Below are 16811 nucleotides of genomic sequence, written 5' to 3' on the forward strand. Positions count from 1 at the left end.
GGAGCAGTTGTCAGCCACCTCCTGTACATGGATGACATCAAGCTGTATGCCAAGAGTGAACGAGACATCGATTCACTGATCCACACTACCAGGCTATACAGCAATGACATTGGAATGTCGTTCGGACTGGAGAAGTGTAGTCGGATGGTATCAAAGAGAGGGAAGGTAGTCAGAACTGAGGGGATTGAACTACCAGAAGGCAACATTGCAGACATAGAGGACAGTTACAAGTACTTGGGGATCCCGCAGGCGAATGGGAACCATGAAGAGGCCGCTAGAAAGGCTGCAACCACCAAGTACCTGCAGAGGGTCAGGCAAGTCCTGAGGAGTCAGCTGAATGGTAAGAACAAGATCCGGGCCATCAACACGTACGCCCTGCCCGTGATCAGGTACCCTGCTGGGGTAATAGGCTGGCCAAAGGAGGAGATAGAAGCCACTGACATAAAGACAAGAAAGCTCCTTACCATGCATGGAGGGTTTCACCCCAAGTCCAGCACCCTGAGGCTGTACGCTAAGCGGAAGGAAGGGGGCCGGGGACTGGTGAGTGTCAGCACCACAGTCCAGGATGAGACAACGAACATCCAAGAATACATTGGGAAGATGGCCCCAACTGACCGAGTGCTCAGTGAATACCTCAGGCAGCAGAAACCCAAGAAAGAGGAGGGAAACGAGGAACCATCATGGAAGGACAGGCCCCTGCACGGTATGTACCACCGGCAGATAGAGGAGGTGGCTGATATCCAGAAATCCTACCAGTGGCTGGACAAAGCTGGACTGAAAGACAGCACAGAGGCACTAATCATGGAAGCACAAGAACAAGCTCTGAGTACAAGATCCATAGAGGCTGGGGTCTATCACACCAGGCAAGACCCCAGGTGCAGGCTGTGTAAAGATGCCCCAGAGACAATCCAGCACATAACAGCAGGGTGCAAGATGCTAGCAGGCAAGGCATACATGGAACGCCATAACCAAGTGGCCGGCATAGTGTACAGGAACATCTGTGCCGAGTATAACCTGGAAGTCCCGAGGTCAAAATGGGAGATGCCCCCAAGGGTGGTGGAGAATGACCGAGCTAAGATCCTGTGGGACTTCCAGATACAGACGGACAAAATGGTGGTGGCTAACCAACCGGACATAGTGGTGGTAGACAAACAGAAGAAGACGGCCGTAGTGATCGATGTAGCGGTTCCGAATGACAGCAATATCAGGAAGAAGGAACACGAGAAGCTGGAAAAATACCAAGGGCTCAGAGAAGAGCTCGAGAGGATGTGGAGGGTGAAGGTAATGGTGGTCCCCGTGGTAATCGGAGCACTAGGTGCGGTGACTCCCAAGCTAGGCGAGTGGCTCCAGCAGATCCCGGGAATAACATCGGAGATCTCTGTCCAGAAGAGCGCAGTCCTGGGAACAGCTAAGATACTGCGCAGGACCCTCAAGCTCCCAGGCCTCTGGTAGAGGACCCGAGCTTGAAGGATAAACCGCCCGCAGGGGCGTGCTGGGTGTTTTTTTTTTATATATATATAATTTAACACCTGTCTTAGAAGCAACATTCATGAAATATGTGTAAGAAAAACATCTAGCAAAAATATCTGAGAAACATAGAATGATGGCTGAAGATTAAAAGTCACTAACAGGTCTGCTACCATCAGGCTGTGATCTGCACATCTGATCATGAAGAGACAGTTTTAAAGAAACTGCAGTGAAGAGAGAGAATGATTCATTTATGTGAGAAATCTCTCCTTTACGAAGTGAATTAAAGCTTCTGTTTTTATGCAAAAGACATTTTATTAACTGAGTGAAACAAACCAGACAAGTTTAACAGTGTGTGGCTCCCTCTAGTGGATGTTGTGGAGTATTCTGTTGTCTTTGCTCCAAAGGTTTTTGTACAGAGTTTTGCTGTTTCCTGTCACTGTGGGCTGCAGAGCACAGTAGTACACAGCAGAGTCAGACAGCTGAAGCTTCTGGATCTTCAGAGGAGCTGACTTTTCTGCTTTGTTGATTTTAGCTTCAAATCTGTCGTTGTTGAACTCTTCAGATTTTTCTGTTGTTTCTGAGAAACATTTGAGCATATACTTTGGGTAACTGTTCACTTCTTGTTTGTACCAGATCAGTGTAGGATTTGTGTAACTGGTCTCATATCTACATCGAAGTGTAACTGTGTCCCCTTCAGCAGCAATGACATCTCCTTGTTCCTGGATCACTTTGTCTTCTCCTTTACACTCTGAGGAAGAACAGAACATGCAGAGGAAGAGATGGATCAATAAACATGATTAAAAACTCACCATTAATCAGACTCACACATTTATTTAAGCAGAGGAAACATGTTGATGTTTGTATCTCACCAAAGAAAAGAGCAGCAAGAATAATCCACAGCCAATGTTCCATCTGTACAACAAGGTTTAAATCAACAGGAGAAACTAGCTGATGTTCAACATTCAGTCTGAGAATTGTTCTCTTCATAGCAGCACTTATTATTGACACAATGGTTGAACACAGTGCAGAAGGAGAGCCCCGCCTACTGGATGATGTCGCCCTCCAGTGGAGCATCTCTGTGGGTTTGCTGTCACTGTGGGCCTCACAGCAGAGTCTGTCACTGCAGCAGAGCAGATCTGAAGATCCATTCATCTTTGATCATCAACAACTTTAAGTCAGAACAGACAGAATAACTCTGTAACTTCATGATCTGTGTTCATGTTGAATATGTCAGCTCCCTCTGACTGTGAGCAGAAACAAAGTCAGAAACAGACTGAAGATCACTGACAGCCTGTGAGAGACAAAAATGTCTCTCACAGCTGGATTCATGTGACGGTGTTGTGTTTAATATGCTGCTCTCTTTTATCGCTCGTTTTCTCTTATTTTTTCTCACTGATCCGGGAGATTGTTTTTCTAAGTGCCCTTTCTCACTGTCACTCTTCCCCTCTGTTTTTCTTGTCCTTCATATTTCTTTCTCTCTTTCCTCTCCCACAACCATGTCTGTCCCGTCTGTAACAACTGAAAATAAAAATAAAATAAATTCAATAATAACAACAACAAAAGTCGATTAAATGGACCAACATGGCAAAGCCGTGTGATCCACTTGGTAAAGTAAATCGTTGGGTATCTTTGTTGGGCTTCAGACAACAATTCTGACGGCTAAAACAAACAGGACAGGCAAAAAAACAATGAGAACAACAAAGCAGCCGTCATTGTGCGATTTGGTGACAGAAAACACAAACCTGATAAAACAAGGGAAGAAACTGAAAGGATGTGACGTCTTCATGAATGAACATCTGACAAAACAAAATGCTGACTCACCAGGAAAACACGTTACTTGAAGAAACAGAGAGATAAATACATGGAGCACAAACTGTAAAGGATTCATTAAACTCAATGGAACACCAGAACAAGCCAAAGTGTTGGTCATCAGAAACATTTAGGACCTGGACAGATACTGATGTTCATCTTACTGTCACGGTTCTGGGTCATTTTGACCCAGCATTGCCTGTTTCTAATGTTTTGGTGCTTTTCTGTATTATGATTTATGTCTGATTCTTTATCCTGTTTTAATGAGTGTTATAAATCTGTTTCAGTTTGGTTCTGGTCATGAGTTTAGTTTGATGTTAATTCTTCTTTAAGTCTCTGTCGTCTCTGGGTTCCATGTCTTTTATTCTTTCAGTCTGTCTCTCAGTGTCCAGTCTGCGGGAAAATGTTCCAAGTTTCCAGAATTTTATTCAGTCACGTAAAAATCCACACGAGAAGTTAAACTCAGCAAAGCAAAAACATGAGATTTGTTGTTTTTTAGAATAATTAGATGTTGGATTGTAAATGTTGAGTTTAGTTAAGTTTGTTTTTTACTTGGATTTGTTTTAGATAAAGTTTTGTTCATGTTAGTTATTGCTTCATGTTGCTCAGGGTATTTTTGGATTCATTTTGGGTTTAACGAGAGTCTAGCTCTGCTGTGGACCAGCATGCATTGGCGACAGCTCAATGTTTTGCATTTTGAAGGTTTGTTTTTTTTACCAGTAAATGACAGGCAGAAGGAGCTGTGATGACATTTTTTTGCTTACCATGGATGAACTCCACAGATTTAGATTTTTGATAAATAGTCGTGACACAAAGTAAAAATCTCGGCCCTTAGATTGAAGGAAAGATCCCCTCATGGATGGATTTGTTTGTTGGAATCTTTCGATCTGATCTGTGCAGACTGGTTTATCCGTCCTTCACCTGCAGAGACTACACCAGCGGGCCCTCGCTGTACTCTTTGTACACATATGACTGTGTGGCCACTACCAGCTCCACCACCATCATCAAGTTTGCTGACGACACCGTCGTGGTGGGCCTGATCTCTGATAACAACGAGACGGCCTACCTGAAGGAGATTAGGAATCTGGAGAACTGGTGCCAGAGGAACAACCTCCTTCTAAAAGTCAGTAAGACAAAGGAGCTGATAGTGGACTTCAGCACTAAGCAGGAGAGGAACTACCAGACCCCCGTCATCAACGAGTGCCCAGTGGAGAGAGTGGACAGCTTCAAATACCTCGGAGTTCACATCACGCAGGACCTGTCATGGTCCTGTCACATCAACACCGTGGTGAAAAAGGCCCGTCAGCGTCTCTACCACCTCAGACGCTTGAGAGACTTCCAACTGCCCTCCAAGGTGCTCAGGAACTTTTACTCGTGCACCATAGAGAGCATCCTGGCGGGAAACATCTTAACCTGGTTCGGGAACAGCACCATGCAGGACAGACGAGCTCTACAGAGGGTTGTGCGGTCAGCTGAGCGCACCATCCGCTCCGAGCTCCCTGACCTGCACTCAATCTACAGCAGGCGGTGCTGGACCAAGGCCAGGAAGATGGTGAAGGACCTCAGCCATCCCAACAACAGACTGTTCTCTCTGTTGAGGTCAGGAAAGCGATTCCGCTCCCTGAAGACCAACACAGAGAGACTGAGGAGGAGCTTCTTCCCGCAGGCGATACGGTCTCTCAATCACACCACCACACAGTACTGACCCACACATACAGTTCTTACACACACACTGGACTTTCTGGACTTTGGTTTTGCACAACACTGGTCACTATATTCTTCATTTCCGGTTAATACTTGTACAGCTGCTGTTATTGTGTATATATTTATTTATATTTAGATTTCTTCATACATTCTTATATAGTTCTATATTGTGTATTTTGTTGTACAGTTATTTTATTTTCAACTTTAATTTATATATTTATCTTTATCTTATTCTTCCCAGTTAAATTTACCCTTCATTCTAATTTGTGTTGTACAGTTATTTCATTTTTAACCTTAATTTATATTCTATTCCTTCCTAGTTAAATTTACCCTTTTTAATTTTTCATATTTATTTCCTATCTTATTCATAGCCTTTTCCTTTTTTTGTTTTCTTTAGGTCACGAGCAGTTGTCCAAGCATTTCACTACATATCGTACTGTGTATAAGATAAGATAAGATAAGATAAGATAAGATAACTCTTTATTGTCATTGCACAGTCATACATAGTACAGTAGTACAATGAAATTGGAAAAACTGTCCTACGTCGGCACTACATATAACACAACACGACACGATATGACACATCACAACGTAACAAACAACACAACACAGTATAATAACTTAGTATAAAAAAGAAGAATAAGTGTATGTGTATTGCACACTGTTATTATTGCACATTAATTATTATTGCACCTTGTTATAAATATAAATATTATTGTTATCGTTTTAAACATTGTTACCTCCCCCTAAAAAGTCCAGGGAGGTATCCAGTCAGGTCAGCTATTTACATTGATCAGGGCTATTGCCCTGTTGTAAAAGCTGTCCTTGAGTCTATTTGTTCGGGACCTCAGCAGCCTGAACCTCCTGCCAGACGGCAGCAGCTTAAACACCCGGTGTCCTGGGTGTGTGCAGTCCCGTAGGATGCTGCGTGCCCTCTTGAGACAGCGAGTGCTGTACAGGTCCTTCAGGGAGGGAAGAGGATGTCCAATGATTTTTTGGGCCATGTTGATGACCCTCTGGAGTGCCTTTCTGTGTGCTGTGGTGCAGCTGGAGAACCACACACCGATGCAATATGTCAGCACACTTTCAATGGAGCAGCGGTAGAAGACGGTCAGCAGCTCCTTCTTCAGGTCCATTTTTCTGAGGATTCTCAGAAAGTGGAGACGCTGTTGGGCCTTCTTTAAGACCGCAGAGGTGTTAGAGCTCCATTGGAGGTCTGTGTCTATGTGCACACCCAGAAACTTGAAACTGGAGACCCTTTCCACGCACTCCCCGTTGATGCTGACAGGCTGCAGCTCGGACTTCCTCCTTCTGAAGTCAACTACCAGTTCTTTTGTTTTGGTGGTATTGAGGTCCAGGTTGTTGTCTGCACACCAATCTGACAGCCTCTGAACTTCAGCTCTGTATGCAGTCTCATCTCCCCCTGAGATGAGCCCCACCACAGTGGTATCATCTGCAAACTTGATGACTGTGTTGTCTGGGTGGGAACTAACACAGTCATGTGTGTACAGAGTGTACAGTAGGGGACTCAGTACACAGCCTTGTGGAGAGCCGGTGTTGAGGCTGAGGGCTGAGGAAAGATGAGGCCCCACTCTAACTCTCTGTACACGGTCTGAGAGGAAGTCTCTGATCCAGCGGCAGGTGGTGGAAGGAAGTCCAATTTCCAGCAGTTTATTTATTAGTCTGTCCGGGAGTATCGTATTGAAAGCAGAGCTAAAGTCAACAAAGAGCAGCCTGGCGTAACGGCCCTGCACTTCCAGGTGAGAGATGGTGGTGTGGAGCGTTGTAGCAATGGCATCTTCAGTTGATCTGTTAGCTCTGTATGCAAACTGGAGCGGGTCGAGTGTGGGTGGCAGGCAGGACATGATGTGACGTCGGACCAGTTTCTCGAAGCACTTCATTATAACAGGTGTTAGAGCAACTGGTCGGTAGTCGTTGAGGCTGCTAATGTTGGTACGCTTTGGCAGTGGGACAATTGTGGCTGACTTTAGGCACGGCGGGATGCAGGACTGGGACAGTGAAGTGTTGAAGATCTTAGTGAAGACCCCAGCCAGCTGGTCTGCACACTCTTTTAGGACCTTTGCGGTTACCCCATCTGGTCCGGTGGCCTTCCTGGGGTTCACTGCCCTCAGTGTGCGCCTCACCTCATATTCCTGCACTATGAGGCTTGGGCTGCTGCTGTCCGATGTTTTTGCTGCTGCTGCCTCTGGTCCCTTCACCTCAAAGCGTGCGAAGAAGTGGTTCAGCTCCTCTGCAAGCTCCGCGTTACCCTCAGTCAACGTGGTATTGCCAGGTTTGTAGTTGGTTAAGTGCTGAACTCCCTGCCATACCTGTCGTGAGTTGTTGGTGGTGAAGTCGTCTTCGATCCTTCTCTTGTACGCTGCCTTGGCCTCTCTGATGCCTCTTTTCAACTGAGATCTGGCTGCACTGTACTGCATACCATCACCGGATCTAAAAGCGGCGTCACGTTGCTTCAGCAGGACCTGGACCTCTTTAGTCATCCAGGGTTTCTGGTTGGAATACACCCGGAGACGTTTGTCCACAGTGACACTGTTGACACAGAAGTTAATATATGAGAGCACTGATGTTGTGTGCTCTTCAAGGTCCTGATGTTCGAACACGCTCCAGTCCGTGTTTTCAAAACAGTCCTGCAGCTGATGTGATGCACCTTCTGGCCAGGTTTTCACAGTTTTTGTGACTGGGGGGGCTCTTCTCCTAATGGGAGTGTATGCAGGGATCAACAGCATGGACATGTGGTCTGACAAACCTAGATGTGGTAGAGGGGTTGCTCTGTAGCCTTTTTGGATGTTGCTGTAGGCTTTATCCAATGTGTTTTTCCCCCTCGTTGCACATTTAATATGCTGTTCAAATCTGGGGAATACTGACCTTAAATCAGCATGGTTGAAGTCCCCAGCTATAATGTGCACTGCGTTTGGATGGGAGTTCTGCTGGTTGCTTATTGTCTTGTGCAGCTCCTCCATGGCAGAGTTAGCATTAGCATCGGGTGGTACATACACGGCCGTTACCATGACAACAGTAAACTCGCGAGGTATGTAGACGGGTCTGCACTTCACAGTCAAGTATTCCAAATCCGGGGAACAGTGGCTGTCTACAGTCTTTGTGTTTTTGCACCAGCTGTCATTGGTGTAGATGCATAAACCCCCTCCTTTGATCTTACCGGAGTGGCCGTTCCTGTCGTGACGGTGAACCGTGCGGCCTGCTAGCTCAATAGCCGAGTCCGGAATTGATGGCTGCAGCCAAGTCTCTGTGAGTAATATTATGCTGCTGTCCCGTACACACTTATTGACTGCAATTTGTAATCTCAGTTCGTCGATTTTGTTGGTTATGGACCTGACGTTGGAGAGAAAAATACTCGGAAGCGGTGGCTTAAATGGCTGTTTCTTTAGCCGAGCTAGTGGACCCGCCCTGCAGCCACGCTTTTGCCTCCTTTGTTTACGTTTCCTCTTTGTCTTGCCGCTGGGAAGAACCAACCACGGAGACCCTGGAGCTCTTATTATGTCCTCCGGAATGCTGTGAAAGTGGTGGTAGTCCGATGTAATGCTCCTTGCACAGCGTAATCCCAAACTCAAAAGGTCCTGACGACTGTAGGTGGACTCTACTCGATGTATAATGATAAAAAGCACACACATCCACACAGATACACGTAGAGAAAGTAAAAAACAAAACACCGAACGTGAGGAGCAGTGAGCCGCTGCGTCTGTGCGCGCGGCCATCTTGGTAATTTATGACTGTGTACGTGACAAATAAAATTTGAATTTGATTTGAATTTGGTGTCGGGCTGCATCGACAGCACGTTCAGTGTTCTTCTGGATCTACTGTGGTCATACTTTAAGAACTCTGTTGGAAAACCATCAAACGACTTAAGTTTGAAGTCTGGACTGCTGTGATTCCACAACAGCTTTCACAGCTGCACGCATCATTCATGAAAACATGAACAAATTGTTGACACTGAGAGGAGGAAACACTTAAACATGAGAGCAGGACAATGATGAAGGAGAGCATCATCATCTGATGTGATGAGTTCAAAAAGAATAAATGGAACAAGCATGAGATGGTCTTCCTGGTTGGACTTTTAGCTTCATGTGAGAGATTTTACCTTAAAGAGATAAACCTCTGTTACTCTGTTTATTTTGCTTCTGCTGCATTTCTGCATGTCCTCATCCACTAAATATAAAATAGTGTAAATGAGCAGCTTTTGATGTTTGACAGTTTTTATTGTGTCTGAACGTTCCTGCAGTTGGTTTGTGGTTGGTGTGGATTTGCTGCTCATGTGAATCCTCCCACAGTGTTTCATTAGCAGCTGTAACCACAGTGACTCTGATAAAACAGGAATTAGCAGAATCCATCTGATATGAAGCTGTGCTTTGAATACCACTTCCCTCCTCTTTGAAGAGTAGTCAGATATCTGTGTTCAGGTTTTTGTACAGCCTCTTCTACACTTTGTATCACTGTGTTTGTAGAGCACAGTAGTAGAGAGCTGTGTCTGCCAGGGTTAGGGCTGCTATGGTCAGATTAGTTGATGAAGAAGATGTTTCTGAGTCATATCGATTATCATGAATATATTGAGCCGCAGATCCTTTTCCTTTTTTCCAGAGTATAAACTGAGGAGCCTGAAGGTCAGAATCATGTCTGTACCAGTAAAGGTTAGCATAATCCGATGTTGTCTTATAGCTACATGTGAGTTTGACAGATTTTCCTTCTGTTTCAGTGACTTCAGGTTGTTGAGGAGTGATTGAGTCTCCAGCTGTTAGTCCTGGAAAAAGAAAGAAGAAAAGTAGTGAAATGCAGTCTGTATATCTGCTTAATGCAGCAGCTTCAACTAAACTTTAATCCCTGTTCTTAAACTCACCTATAATGTGAGATAGAAGCAAAAAGAGGTGCAGCAACATGTCTTTGGAGTTATTAAAGCCAGACAGACAGCACATGAACAATGTTCTTCCACTGCAGCACAATGACCAACAAATAATGTCATTGGATGAGCACAGGTTCAGTGGGCGGGGCCAGTTTAATAGCTCAACCAATCAAACAGTTCTGTGCTTCCACAGCAGCTCTGTCTCTGTCTCTGATCTTTACTGCTTCATTTCTCTGTTGTCTTTGTCATCAGTCCAATGACACAAGAATCAGAGGTGTAACAGTGTGTGGCTCCCTCTAGTGGATGTTGTGGAGTATTCTGTTGTCTTTGCTCCAAAGGTTTTTGTACAGAGTTTTGCTGTTTCCTGTCACTGTGGGCCTCACAGCACAGTAGTACACAGCAGAGTCAGACACTGCAGCAGAGGAGATCTGAAGGTTCAGACCGTTTCTGTCATCGACCATTCTGACAGAAAGTTCGGAATTTGTTGTGTTTTGTGTTCCCAAGTTAAAGGTCAGGAACTCTGGTGGTTTTCCAGGATATTGTCGATACCAGTAGAACTGATCACTTCCAGTTGCTTGTCTGGAGTATCTGTAGGACAGAGTAGCTGTGCTGCCTTCCAAACTGGACTCTTCAGCTTTGCTGGCAGTGAGTTGTTGACAGCTGACACCTAAAGAAACAGAAATCTGTAAATATTATACAAAGAAATCGTGAATAATAATTAAAATATTAGGATGAAGTTTTTTCACATGTACCTGTTAGAATCATGATGATTAACAGAGAAGTTTCATAACAGCCCAACAACAACATGTTGGACTGAATCTTCTGTGTTGAATGTGGAGGTTTCTCTGTCTCGTCTGCTCTTCAGTCGCAGCTCAGCTCCTCCCTAAATCTCTGTGTCTCCTCTGGTTTTTATTTCCTGATCAAATCTTGTCACCATGAGACTTTTCTGTGTTCTAACACTCACCTATGCAGTGAGAGAAAAGTACAAACAGATAAAGGAACATGTTTCAGGTGCTGAAGTCACACAGCAGATGAACAAAGTTCAGCAGAATGAAAAGACTAAGCAGCCTCTCTGCTGCACAGCCTTCTCCTCAACATCAGGCTATTGTTCTGCACAGAGAGACCATCTCATTGGCTGAGTTCAGCATCAGTCTGTGGAGCCAGACAGAAACCTGTTAAGGGTCTTTATGAACAGCGAAACATCTGCTGGTGTTAAAAGAAACTAAAGAGGTGCAGTTACAAGTACAAGTACATCCAGACAGTGACTTTTACGGCTGGCTTCTCCACATCAGTGTCTGCACAAGTTTCCCGTTCAGACTGTAAAGTTTGGGGAGGAGAGGATTCCCTGGAATCATCAGTGACAGTGAATTCACTGATAACTACACAATTATTTGACAGCAGGGAAAAAAGCATATCTGAACCTGTGTTTATGTTCGGCTGTGATAGTTGTAGCAGTCAGACAGTGAGTGAGAGAGACAATCTGCTGTGTACTTAGAAGCCATTCTTTCTGCTTCTGTTCTGATTCTGAGTTAATTTGGGTTGAACCCAGGACTGTATCGGCGTTGGCTGAATAGCAGTGGTGTTCACCTTGCGGTGTCAGAACACACAGGACGCACAAATAAGGTTATTCCGTCTTTACTGTGATTCTGTAGCTTAACAGCGCAGCACAGCAGCACAGTAATGCAACCGCAGGCTTTCAGAGGATGTACAAGAACTCGTAGGTGGGGGGGGTTAGCTGTTAGCTAACAAGAGCAGAGCATATACAAAATACTGAATATAACAAACATTTAAGTCATGAATTAAGATTCATGAGCTTTCTTCCAGTCTGACCAGAACTACAAATGGAAATTCCGATATGAAGATCTCCATGCACTACTCAGAAAACCTTACAGTCCATGACATTAATTGCCAATACACCCAACAACACAAAACAGCCAATCAACCAAAGCGGTCGCCCCATGATCGTAAGGTCAGGGGTTCGAATCCCCTGAACGGCTACCCTGAGGTACCCCTGAGCAAGGTACCATCCCCACACAGTGCTCCCCGGGCGCTGCACTGGTGTCTGCCCACTGCTTCACTGAGTGAATTTCCCCACGGGGATCAATACAAAGTGTGCATTATTATTATTGTGTACAACATTAGCAGCATGAACTAGCCACACAGGTGAACAGGCCAATACACATTGCACTTCTACATCCACTAAATGCCTAAAAGACTAAAGCTGTCCTTTCCAGGCAGGGCTCCACGTCCACTCAGTTCTTTAGCAACGCGCACGACTCACACTGTGTGTCGACATCCCCCACTGAGTCAGTCCGCTCAAACTCTGATCCCTGGAACATGTGTTCAATAGTGCACCTGTGCCCTCTCGCCACAAGGGGGCTCCCACACACAGTTGACAGCCTTTCCAACACAGAGGACAGATTCTGTAAAATATCGGCTGCACATGATCTTGGGTCTGATTATTGTAGGGTCTACCTCACAATATAAAGCACCTTGAGGGGACTGTTGTTGAGATTTGGTGCGATGAATAATGTTTGAACTTTTAAGGTTGTTCAACATTCGTAGTTCTGTTTTGCATTTGGGAACATTTAGTTGTTTATTATAATGCAGTCTTAAGGCTTTACATTACATATTTTGACTTTGTGTATCTGTGTTGGTAGGCAGGTTGGACTCAAATATATGATTTGTAAAGTTCATTGGAGGCGTATAGTGCTCCAGGGAGTCCAGGGAGGAAAGGAGTCCACACAACACTCTCTCAACTCAGGGTTTGTCTTACCACACACCTGGGAAGATCAAAACCAGGAGTCTACACAGAAGAAACACACAGCAAGTATCTTGAAGCATCAGAAGCAGCACAAACACTGAGCAGGAGGAGCCAAGGCTTCACTAACTCTAATCCAACAGTCCAGTGAAGAATGACAGCCAGCTCAATTCTGCATTTGAGATCATCGGAGACACGTGGGTCAGGTCAGAGGCAGCAAGCTGAGACGAGGCCCACTCAGGAACACAAACAACAACAAAGGAACACAAACAACAACAAAGGAACACAAACAACAACAAAGGAACACAGACAGAGGAGAGAGAGAAAACTAAAGTCCAGAGACAGACAGCAAACAAACCGAGAAATCAGCTGGAGACGACTGAGACCATCACATTTGGCTTTTAATTCAATGTAGGTTTAATAAGTTTTTAGATTGAGTTGAATCATTTCAGTTTAGTTTGCAATGTTTAAGAATAATTATTTTTAACTGTCATTGTCTGTTTTAGTTTTAGTCTTTATTAATTATTATTGCCTGGATGGCAAACGTCACATAAAGCCTCATAAAGCCTCATAAAGCCTCATAAAGCCTCATAAAGCACATTCTGAACGTTTTGATCAAATTCACAAATATTGAAACTACGGGGATTTCCACCGTTAATCTTTCTTTTTTCCAAGTTCACAAAATAATTTCAGGTCTAGTTTTTATTTTTGTTTTAGTTAACCAAAAGGCTTTTCACATGCAGATTATATTAGTTCACTATAATAACCGTGATATATACACAGTAAAGGTGTTCCTCAAAAATGCACTGTAAGTGTAAGAAGTGGACACGAGTGATGACGAGCAGGTCCAGATGCTTCTAAACACGGAAAGAAAGAAAGGAACATTTTGGCTTCATCTCAGGAGAAAGTAGCGCTGACTGAACTGGTTGTTGCTACTGCAGTGGTCTGAATGCTCCCATCTGTTAATCTACAGCAAAAATCATGACATTTCAAACGTGATCCAAATAAATTAGTTAATCCTGTGAAATTACACTGTCAGAGTGAGGGGCTGCATTAAAATAGGTGACTCTGAAAAATATTTGTAACACAAAGTATTTGCAGTAATGTTGTTCACCTGGTTCAGAGTTTAATTTGTTCCCTTTCCAATCGTGTCCTCTCGTGTCAGCTCCCCTAGTTAAAGGTTCTGACGTCCTGACGGTTGCTGGTCTAGTTTTACCTTCTGTCTCATTGCTTCTGATGATCCTCACCTGCGTCTTGTTACACTCTTGTTTCTCCTGATGCCTCTGACCCTCGGGTGTTTAAATAGTGCTGTTTATTCCTCAGTGTCTGTGTCAGTCTATGTTGACCTACCATCATGTGTTCCCTGGTTGACTGGAGATGAGTTTTCTGGAGTTCGTCTGTTGCTGCCTTCTTAGTCAGCAGTCTTATTGCACCGGTCACCCAGGTCACCACCATCACCGCTGCCACCCAGCATTCAAGCTGTGACGCTGGTGCCCAGCTTGTAAGAGCTCCTGTTATTCGGCATTCCAGACAGTTCCATGAATGAACCAGCTTCATCATTGGTGTGGTTGTGGTGGGAGGATGAGGAGCCATGCTCCCTCTTCCAGGAGGAAGAGTGTTCTTGTCACCGGTTCTCCCCGTGGTTCAGTCCAGATGAAGCCAGTGAATGTTGTGCCTGTTTACCCAGACTAGCTCAGTTAGGCACAACGAGAGCAGGCAAACCCTGAGAGTTTCCTGACCCCAGGCAACCAGCGCAGTGTCCGCAGCCTATCAATAAACACTGTTCCAGGTTTATGTAGACGACTTAGCTGCTGCTCCTCTCATTCAGTATTATTAAAGTGAAATTCTGTAGTCTGCATTTCATGTTGTGCAGCCTCATTTAACTACAGTTGGTGCTACAAGTTGTTGTATAAACTTCCTGAGATTAAAACCACTCGTGGCTCTGATCATGTTAATGACTATTACATATCTGGACTTCATATGATTGCTGGGTTTCTCTCTGCGTGTAATATTGTAGGGTCGACCTTACAATATAAAGCACCTTGAGGCGACTGTTGTTGTGATTTGGTGCTGTGTAAATAAAGTTGAATTCAATTTAAACATCATGATGAATTTCTCATCTAAAGCTCTCATTGAAAGGCTCCAGGTGAGGAAAAACGTGGTTGTTGTATCAGTGACTTTAAAATACTCGAAGCAGAAGAAACACACTTCACACAAAGCACATCAGTACAGAAAATTGAATATCAATATATATTTAGTCTCTATCACACAAAGAACATTGTTCAAGCAGGAATTTCTCTTTCTGATCAGCAGTGCAAAATATTTTCTCAGCCCCATGTCAGAAGAGCTTTGGTGCAGAGGTCAGCACCGTCACCTCACAGCAACAAAGTCCCGAGTCCAGCTTCACCTTCATGTGTGGAGTTTGTATGTTCTCAGCTTGTTTGTTTGGATTCTCTCTGGGTGCTCCAGCTTCCTCTCACAGTCCAAAGACATGCAGTTAGTGGAATGAAGTTAATGTCAGCCCTGTCTCAGATTGGTGACCTGTCCAGCTTGGACCCTGGCTCACACTCTACGGTTGCTGGAAGCTTCAATCTTCAACGGATTGAAATTAAGAAGGAATCATTTAGAGGAGTTTAAAACATTAAATCATTGAATCCATGAATCTGAAAGTGTTTTTGAGTGCAAGATGCAGACTGAAAGGTCTATTTAGCAGTGCTTCTCAGAGTTTTATACTGAACTAAGCACAGACTGACTGGAGAATTATGAAACCAAGCTTCAAATCCAGGATAGAGGTTGTTTGCTGTGCCAGCAGGACGGTCCACATACACTGCTACTCTGTTGGAGGAGAGCAGTGCACATGGACCGGCTTCATTATTCTCACTGAAGAATTATGAGACCAGACTCCAAATCCAGGATACAGAGGTTCAGTGAATGTGGTGTTGAAGGTGTGGAGGTGGATCAGAGAGTCCAAGAAGATATTGTAGAAGGACAGCGTGCCGGCAGGATGGTCCACATACACTGCTACTCTGTTGGAGACAACGTCTTTGGGGATGAAGGTTTCTGTGTTATTGTGCAAGACAGAGTAAGAGTAAGAGCAGTCCAGGCTCCAGGACTGACTGTTCAGTCCAAACAAGCAGTCATCACTGTGTCCTCTCCGTTTGATTCCTTTGTAGCTCACTGCTATAGAAACATATCCACTCCACTCAACCTCCCAGTAACAAGGACCAGTCAGCCCGTCTGTGCACAGCAGCTGAGGGCGGTCAAATCTCTCTGGATGATCAGGATATGGCTGCTGTGCATTCAAACGCATCACCTCTCTGTTGCTGTCAGACAGCTGGATCCATTTGTATACTGTGTTTGGGTCGATTGTGAGTTGATAGGAATCTGATAGAGAGAACAAATAAATCCAGCTGCAGTTATTGATCGATCATCTATTCGTTGATCGGCTCTTTGATGGTGACTCCTGATATCAGAGATATGAATGAGCGACACAGTAGTTTAAAGACGGTTGGATTTGTTTCCAAGAATCATCATAAAATCAAACGTACACTTCTTCAGATCCGAGCTCACCCGTCGGACGCCATCAGGCTCCACCCTGCAGGGAGAGGAGGGGTCAAACCAGCACAGTCGTTGGCAACATGCTAACATGGACATCATCACTCATACTGTCACAGAGGGAAGACTTCATGTAGCTCTTACATCTGCATAAAACAAACAGGCTGAGTGAAGGGATCTGTTCATACCTGTTTAGAGACTCCTTTCCTGCAGACCACTGCTTCACTTCTTCAGGTGCATCTTGAATCAGAATTGCTCTTTTAAAATCAAATATTACAATTTTCACAACACCTACATGTTTTGTTTTTTTGAATGAAACAGAACAAAAGTAGGAAGTCAAAGTGTTTTTTCCTCATATATCAGTTGAGTGGAAGCAGTAAAGCCACCAAGAGACTTTGATGTGCTGACATTCGTCCTCTGCTTGTCATGGTCATTTTTAGTCTACATAAACTACTGAAGAAGATTGATGGATTCAACGCATCCATCAGAATATAAATATGTGTGCATGTTAGATAGAAAGCTCTTATATAGAAAAGGTGAATGAGGCACGTTGTGTTGAGTTAAATAAGAACCAGTCCATTTACCGTTTATTCGATCTAAGCAGCTCTGGAAGACGGCGACTGGACCTCATGAAGCTTT

At 44.3% G+C, this 16811-nt stretch overlaps 1 protein-coding gene, 1 long non-coding RNA gene and 1 gene segment (V, D, J or C); all 3 read right to left on the bottom strand.

Annotated features, from left to right (window-relative positions):
• Positions 1 to 1898: 1898 nt before the first annotated feature.
• LOC113010364 (T cell receptor alpha variable 38-1-like) lies at positions 1899 to 2449 on the bottom strand (the record flags this gene model as incomplete). The annotated part of the segment is given in 2 exon segments: positions 1899 to 2218; positions 2340 to 2449. Coding segments are annotated over 2 exon segments (363 nt in total), but the record flags the coding sequence as incomplete, so codon positions are not given.
• A 6719-nt stretch (positions 2450 to 9168) lies between these two features.
• On the bottom strand, positions 9169 to 10085 carry LOC113010393 (uncharacterized). The gene is made up of 2 exons (XR_003270333.1): positions 9854 to 10085; positions 9169 to 9757 (listed from the first exon to the last, which is right to left on the bottom strand). It is a non-coding gene; the product is annotated as an uncharacterized LOC113010393 (long non-coding RNA).
• A 5362-nt stretch (positions 10086 to 15447) lies between these two features.
• Positions 15448 to 16406, bottom strand: LOC113010728 (stonustoxin subunit beta-like). The gene is made up of 3 exons (XM_026149932.1): positions 16361 to 16406; positions 16166 to 16212; positions 15448 to 16001 (listed from the first exon to the last, which is right to left on the bottom strand). The coding sequence occupies exon 3, from the start codon at positions 15925 to 15927 to the stop codon at positions 15448 to 15450; it is 480 nt and encodes a 159-aa protein (XP_026005717.1). The 5' UTR covers positions 15928 to 16001; positions 16166 to 16212; positions 16361 to 16406.
• Between the last annotated feature and the right edge of the window lie 405 nt (positions 16407 to 16811).

Source organism: Astatotilapia calliptera, chromosome 18, assembly GCF_900246225.1.
Source record: "Astatotilapia calliptera chromosome 18, fAstCal1.2, whole genome shotgun sequence".
NCBI lineage: Eukaryota > Metazoa > Chordata > Actinopteri > Cichliformes > Cichlidae > Astatotilapia > Astatotilapia calliptera.

Coding starts and splice junctions, on each gene's coding strand:
- LOC113010728 (XM_026149932.1), bottom strand. CDS start 15,927: ATGCGTTTGAATGCACAGCAGCCATATCCTGATCATCCAGAGAGATTT.